This window comes from Corvus brachyrhynchos, unplaced genomic scaffold, assembly GCF_000691975.1.
Source record: "Corvus brachyrhynchos isolate BGI_N302 unplaced genomic scaffold, ASM69197v1 scaffold1083, whole genome shotgun sequence".
NCBI lineage: Eukaryota > Metazoa > Chordata > Aves > Passeriformes > Corvidae > Corvus > Corvus brachyrhynchos.
Window position 1 is genome coordinate 22,587 of NW_008236967.1, and position 8,120 is coordinate 30,706.

The 8,120-nt window shown below is 45.2% G+C and overlaps 1 protein-coding gene across 1 annotated transcript in view; it reads left to right on the forward strand.

Annotated features, from left to right (window-relative positions):
- The window catches only part of LOC103611749 (protein patched homolog 1-like), a gene marked incomplete at both ends in the record, with an annotated part of 29,672 nt that overhangs the window by 16,504 nt on the left and 5,048 nt on the right, over positions 1 to 8,120 (forward strand). Inside the window, one exon of the mRNA XM_008629312.1 lies at positions 7,799 to 7,941. Coding sequence (XP_008627534.1) covers positions 7,799 to 7,941 — 143 coding nt within the window. The remainder of the gene's footprint in view (positions 1 to 7,798; positions 7,942 to 8,120) is intronic.

The following is an 8,120-nucleotide window of genomic DNA, read 5'->3' on the forward strand; positions in this document are numbered from 1 at the left end:
GCTCCCAGTGAGCAGGGCAGGTGCGATGGTTCCCCCACGGCTGCAGGGGGCGCTCCGGAGCGAGCTTGGGGAGCACGTGGCACCAGTGGTCTGGGGTCCCGGGGAAGGATGGAACAAAGGCTTCACAAACCCCTGGCCGGACCCTCGGGAACAGCGGGCTGGAACGGCAGGCTGGAGCGGCAGGGACGAACACAAATCCCGGGTGGCAGACGTGATGTATCCAAGCGGGGAACCTCCTGGAGGTCGGGGAGGCAGGGCGAGCACAGCTACAACATAGCTAAAGGCTCAAAGCAGCGATGGGGCAGGGCGGCCACAGCCCGGCCTCCAGTGGGGCAGGGAAGGCGGCTTTTGGATCCCGGTGTTGTTTCCAGCAGAAAGAAAAGTAGCCGAAGCAAGCAGACTCCTCTCTCTCTCGAACGCAGAGAGCGACTGACTCCACACCCAGGTGAAACAAAAGAATAGCCAGGCGCACCCCACCGCCAGTGGGTAGCTCTTTGTCTTTCCTTAAGTACAGAGCGATTTCTATCTTAGTAACAGTATGGGGGAAAATTCCTTTAACAGAAAAAAAAAACTAGAACTCTTAAACATAGCAACTTGTCTGTTCCTCTTAAACTGTCCTTTGAAGGTCTCTCCTTTTTTCCTACATTCTTCAACAGCCTCCTGTTAACTCCCAATTATCTTTTACATGATTATCATGATAGCACAAATGCTTTCACATAACCACTTTCTAAGTGGCTGAAATGGAGTTAGAGATGTATCCAGGAAGGATGGATTTGTATTTATGCACTGCACAGAATCCCAGAATGGTTTAGATTGGAAATGACCTCTGGAAGTCATCTGGTCCAACCCCCGTGCTCAACCTCAAACCAGTTTCCCAGGACTATGTTCAAATGGCTTTTGAATATCTCCCAAGGAGGGAGACTCCACAACCTCCCTGGGCAACCTGTTCCAGTAGTCAGTCACCCTCACATTGAAAAAGGGTTTTCTTATGTTCAAATGGCACTCCCACATTTCAGTTTGTGCCCATTGCCTCTGATCCTGTCCCTGGGCACCACTGAAAAGACCCCGACTGTGTTTTTTGCATTCCCACTTGAGGTATTTATATACATTGATGAGATTCCCCCCTGAGCCTTCTCTTCTCCAGGCTAAACAGTCCCATTTTTCTCGGCCTTTCCTCATATGTGAGATGCTCCAGTCCCTTAAACACCTTTGTGTTCCTGTGCTGTATTCTTTCCAAATAGCTCCATGTTTTTCTTGTACTGGGGGGCCCAGAACTGTACAAGGCATTCCAGGTGTGGTCTCACCAGGGCTGAGTAGAGGGGAAAGATCACCTCCCTCAACCTGCTGGCAATACTTTGTCTAATACAGCCCAGGATATCATTAGACATCTTTGTTGCAAGGGCACACTGCTGGCTCATGTTCAACTTTGTGTCTTCCAGGACCTCCAGGGCCTTTTCTGCCAAGATGCTTTCCAGCATGTTGGCCCACAGCATGTACTGGTGCATGGGGTTGTTCCTTCCCAGGGGCAGGACTTTGCACTTCTTGTTGAATTGCATGAGGTTCCTGTGAGCCCATTTCTGCAGCCTGTCCAGGTCCCTCTGGATGGCAGCACAACTCTGGCGTGTCAGCCAGTCCTCCCAGTTTTGTGTAATCTGCAGAGTTGCTGAGTGTACACTCTGCCCCATCTTCCAGATCATTAATGAAGATGTTGAACAGGACTGGACTCAATAATTACTCAGGGAGTACACTGCTAGTTACTGGCCTCCAACTAGACTTCATGCCACTGATCACCACCATCTGGGCCCAGCCATTTGGCCAGTTTCCAACCCACTTTACTGTCTACTCATCCAGCCCATACTTCATCAGCTTCTCTATGATGATCTTATGGGAGACAGTGTCAAAAGCCTTTCTCAAGTCAAGGTAGACAAGATCTCCCCTTGTCTAAGCTGGTAATTTCATTGTGGAAGGTTATCATGTTGATCAAGCATGACTTCCCCTTGGTCATGCTGACTGCTCCCAATTACCTTCTTGTCCTTCACATGCCTGGAATGGTTCCCAGGATTAGCTGTTCTATCACCTTCCCAGGGAACAAGGTGAGGCTGGCTGGTCTATAGTTTCCTGGGTCCTCCTTCTTGCCTTGAAGATAGGACTGACATTTGCTTTCCTCCAGTCCTCAGACACTACTCCAAATCTCCATGAGCATTCAATCAGGATAATAGAGAGTGGCCTAAATAATATTTTCCACACTCCTAGGGCAGCGACAAACAGCATTTTCTTAAAGGGGACTGTTACGAATGAGAGGGGAGATCTTAGACAAGTCCCTGCCTTTGCCCAGGTTTCTGTCAGTAGACAGCAGCTTTATTGAGGTGGCCAACACCCCAAAACCCACTCTTGCTCACAAGTTCTTAATAATGACCGATCAGGTCTATTACAACACGGATTATTTATTGAATAGACACAAGGAAAAGACAGACATGAGACTTTAATGGGCTTACTACACAGGATAAACAAAAACAGTACTAGTAGGTTCATAAGACGGTGCATGATAATAAAGGTACCTATATTACAGCTAGCAAAGAAATAGTATAAATTAGGAACCAATGTCACTTATCAACGAATGATAGTGGTGTGCAGAAGTCTCCTAATTTCTCTCAATCTTAGGGAAGTATCTCGATACCAACATCTCAGCATTGAGGAGAACTCTCCACACACTCAGAGAGTGTATAAGAGATTTCTGATTTTATGAAAATCATAGTGGTCTTTTATAGTTTGTAAAAGTGCTTGTCTGTCAGTCAGAATTTTTGCTTATCCTTTCCCATGCATTCAAGGCAGGATGTTTATTGCTGGCTAAGGGTGTTTTCAGCCAAGATATTCATCACAAGACAAACCATCCCACTGACTTAGCCATGGAGGACATAGATAAGTCTCAGGGGTGAAAGGTCCTGTCACAGGGACTTTGAAGTCCCTTCAAGGATGTCAGAATATCTACTGTTAAATCATGCTCTTTCTGGGCTGGTGCTGAAGGGCTGCATATAGCAAGTTTGGCAGGCTTATTTCATCCCTTTGTTCTCAACTTGTTAGCTTTACAAGTGGGTATGATTTTGTAGGATGACCTGGGAGGCAGCTTTCCAAGTGAGGAAGAAAGAATTTATAAATGGGAATGAATACTTAGGCCCTGAGGTGGTGTCAGTAAGGTTGTTTTCTCTTCCACTCTTATCTCCTTACAGCTGTGGCTAGCCTATCTTATCTGTAATTATGATGTTCATTACAGCTCCTCAGTGCAGCTGTGAGGTGGGTTGGTGATTTCCACCATCACCCCATCCCCAGCCTTTTCCTTTCCTTCTTTGAACATGAAGTTTGTGATCTGTTCTCACAGAACTTCCTTTTACTGGACTGTGGCTTTCTGTTCTAAATCATCCAAATTTGTGCTGTGAGGTATTCCCTCCCCTTTGAAGAGTGGCAAAGAGGAAAATAACAGTTGAGAGTGAATAGCTGTTGGCTGTGATCTTTACATGTGCCGGTAGCAGATCCTATGACTTGTATTTGGTACACAGTTTGAACAGATGGAACAAATTGAGCACTCACACTGTGCTCAAGAAGCAGCTGAGTGTCTGTTTGAAGCTAAAAGTTTGAGTATGGTGGGCTTTTTTCCCTTGTAGTAGAATTTCTGGTTGTATCATAGAAATTATTGTCTCAGTGCTCTGCAGTAATCCCAGACAGTTAATCAGTGGGGTGTGTCTCCTTCTGTGGTTTAATGTGCTTTTGGTGAGAGAGGAGGGAGTATGGAGAGTGTATTTCTCTTCTGGATAATGGACTAAATCCCTGCCTGGTTTTAACTCCACAGTAGCCAGTGAGGTTAAATCAGGGCTGAACTCAGCCCCTTCTGTTTTGGTACCATCTATGTCAGGGTGACATTTCAGCTTTGTTTTGAGGAGGGTGTAAATAAAAGAGTAATTAACATGGTTTAACCCCAGCTGGAAAATAATCACCACACACCCACTCACTCCCCCCACCTCCACCATCCTGGTGGGATGGAGGAGAGAATCAGATGAGTAAAAGTGAGGAAACTCTTGGTTCGAGATTAAGACAGTTTAATAACTGAGTTTTGATCAGTCTATGGCAGATTGTCGGGCTGTGTTTCCACCCCTGAGACAGTTGATTCCAGGTATACTGGACACTTCTCCAAGTGAAAGCAAACTGTGGCCTGCAGTCTGCTGCCAGAGGGATTGAGAAAAATGGATTAGCAATATAAATTTTGGCACTATTTGGCTGCCTTTGACTCCAGTTCATATTGAAGTTCCAACATATCCTGTACAGCAGCACTCAGAGGTGGCATGACTTCATTCAGGCCATGATAATCTCCTGTCAGCCTCCATTCTCCATTAGGCTTTGGCACTGGCCATGTGGTGCTGTTAAAGGGTGAACGGGTCCTGCTGATCACTCCTTGGCTCTTCAGTCAACAAATTCGTTCATGGATGAGAATCAGGGAGTCTCGGCTGGTGTAGTATTGCCACTGCTGTGGTAGCAATTGGTACCTGTTGTTCTTCAACCCTCAGCAACCCCAGAAATAGAACAGTCCTCCAAGAGACAAGGCAAGGTAGACAACTGTTTAATTTCCTCCATCTCCAGGACAGCTGTACTGAAGGCCCACTGGTACTCTTTGGGGTCCTTGAAATCCCCTCTCCTGAGATAGTCTATGCCAAGGATGCACGGAGCCTCTGGCCAGTCACAATGGGGTGCTTTTGCCACTCATTCCCAGTCAGGCTAATCCAGCTTCCAATACAGTCAGCTGTTTGGATCCTCCTGTCACTCCAGAAGTACAAATGGATTCTGTCCCTACATAGCTTGATAGCTTTCAGGTACACTGTGCACCAGTGTCTACTAGAGATTTGTACTCCTGTGGGTCTGACGTGCCAGGCCATTGGATTCACACCACACAGTAAACCCAGTTGTCCCTCTCTTCCACCTGGCTGGAGGCAGGGCCCCTCTAGTCCTGGTCATAGGATTCTCCATTTACTTTATTTGTTTTATTTTATTTTATTTTTATTTTATTTATTGTAGAAATGGATTAGAATTCCTTTCCATAGGATCAGAAGTAAGATCAGTCCTTCCACTCTGCCTGGGGAACTGCCCAATTGTGACTTGAGCAGCAACTTTCCTGGAAGAACCCCCATTTGGGACTGTTTATCTTTGCAATTCACATACCTGTGCCTCTAGGGTCGAGGTAGATTTTCCATTCCACTTCCTCATGTCCTCTCCATGGTCCTGCAGGTGAAACCACAGGGTACCCCAAGGTGTGTACCCAGTATATTCTCCCTCTTATGCAAAAGTACACTTAGCTGAGATGTGGGTCCATACAGGTAGGGAGTAGAACATATTCTCTTTGAATTTCTGTAACTCCTGGGACAGTTTTTTCACAGCCTAGACAAGGGAGGAAGAGTGATTTTCTTTGTACTCCTGGAGTTGGTGAGCAACTTCATCCACTGTTGGTGCCTCTTCGTCTCTTCAGGTCATTACTGCCAGTGAGTTGGCATGTGACAATGGTGCACTCTGTACAAATTTCTGCCACATGGGTTGTGTGCACTCGACTTTGGATCTGTGGGTGACTGCACATTGTTTGAGTCAAATCATCTCTAGCATGACTAATTCCCCCAGGTCCTGGATACCTTTCTCCACTACAGTCTATTTGCCTGCGCAACATATAACATCTTCCTTGAAGGGTTACCTTTCCTTCACACTTGACAGGAGTCACCTCCAGAGGCCAAGGACTTGTGTCCCTTTTCCAATCACCTTCTGTAGAAAGTGATCCCAGCTGCTTGGCTTCCTTACCTTCTAATTCCAAACTGCTAGCCCCATTGTCCCAGCATTGGAGCAGCCAGGTGATAACATGCTCAGCTGGACAAGATCTGAAATCTTTTTTCATATCCTGCAGCTCACTTGGGGATAGGGATTGAGTGGTTACCTCTTGTTCTGCCTCTTCCTCCTGTTCCTGTGATGGCTCTGCTTTGTCCTCCTTTATTAAATGAGATGCCTTTTGTGTCCATTTCTTCTTGTGTATAGGGGCAAACGATACCAACATGGGTTGGTTCTCTGCTTCAGCTTCATCATTCATTGCCAGGGTCTGAGTAGCTGCAATGCTTGTTGCAGGGTTTGGAGTAGTCACAGTGCCTGTTGTGGGGATTGGTATAGCCACAGATAGTTGCTTAACCCTAAACAAGATCTGAAGCACATTCAGCATTCCTAGAAATAGGACCAGGACCAGAAATAGCCTAGTTTCAACATCCCAGGGATTTAAAAAAATTTCAAAATTCTCAGACAGTTCTGTAATTAGCCTGGAGGAGAAAGGGAAAATGTAGGAAGATGTCTCCCCCATAGGTCGGTTCTCTGAGGAGAAAAGGCAAAAGGTGTAGTTATTAATCATTCCCAATAGATGATTCCCAAAGTACAGAGGTGATGGCAATGCTGAGTAGACATACCAGCAATTCTATCATATCACAAGCCAGTATTACCAAGTACAACAAAACAAGAAACTTAGCCCAGGCCCCAGAGATGACAAATACCAAAAGAGCAAACACATGCTGCAAGTAAGTAGGTCCATAATGTAACTCTGAGAACAAGCACAACAACTCTTTGAGAAAATAAATCAACATTGTGACCAGTGACTATTAAACCAATACAATAAAAGCTTATAACAAATTTGTTTTAACATGCTCTGGTCAAATCTGTCATTATCTCAACCCTTTGTGCCCCACATCAGGCACCAAAAAGGCCTGTCAATTCCAGCCGGCAACTAAGTACCACAAATACGATCGCTTACTCCCCCCCACCTCTCCGGGGAGGAGAATCGGGAAAAAAGTTAAAAACTCATGTGTTGAGATAAGAACAGTTTAATAATTGAAACAAAGTAAAATATAATAATAATAATAATAATAATAATAGTACTGAAAATGAGAAAGGGAGAGGAATAAAACCCAAGGAAAACAAATGATGAACGATACAGGTGTTCACCACCCGCTAACTGATGCCCAGCCTGTCCCTGAGCAGCAAACCCACCTTCTGGATAATTCCCTTTAGTTTATATACTGGACATGACGTTCTGTGGTGTGGAATATCCCTTTGGCCAGTTCAGGTCAGCTGTCCCAGCCATGCTCCTTCCTGGCTTCTTTTTCCGCACATTGTGACCAGTGACTATTAAACCAATACAATAAAAGCTTATAACAAATTTGTTTTAACATGCTCTGGTCAAATCTGTCATTATCTCAACCCTTTGTGCCCCACATCAGGCACCAAAAAGGCCTGTCAATTCCAGCCGGCAACTAAGTACCACAAATACGATCGCTTACTCCCCCCCACCTCTCCGGGGAGGAGAATCGGGAAAAAAGTTAAAAACTCATGTGTTGAGATAAGAACAGTTTAATAATTGAAACAAGGAATATCCCTTTGGCCAGTTCAGGTCAGCTGTCCCAGCCATGCTCCTTCCTGGCTTCTTGTGCAGCTCCTCTCTGGCATAGCCTGAGACACTGAAAAGCCCTTGACTCAGGGTAAGCAATGCTCAGCAACAACAAAAACATCAGTGTGTTATCAGCATTAATCTGTACTGAATCCAAACCACAGCACTGTCAGCTACTAGGAAGAAAATTAACTCTATTCCAGTTTAAACCAGGACACTGCTTCAGCCATAGTCATACTTTATATTAAAAAAATTAATTATTATTGTTTCTTCCTACTGAAATTTGTTTCAAAGACCATTTTCTCATTTGATTGTTCTATCTTCCTCACACCTTCCTGAACTCTTTAGGACTTCAGCATGCATTTGACAGTGACTGGGAAGCTGGGAAAATCACTTACGACAATTATAAAAACGGATCTGATGATGCTGTTCTGGCTTACAAACTCTTGGTGCAAACAGGCAACCGAGCAAAGCCCATTGACATCAGCCAGGTACTGTATCAGAGTCCATAGTGGTTTATACAGGAATGCACAATCCCATCAGGAGTTGGGGAGATGCAAGAAAAATGCCATAGCGCCTTTTTTCATCTTGATGAATTGAAATTTCTGAGTTGTACCTAATTGCGTAGCCTCACTGACTTTGCTTGGGCTGCATGCGCTAGCATGCAGAA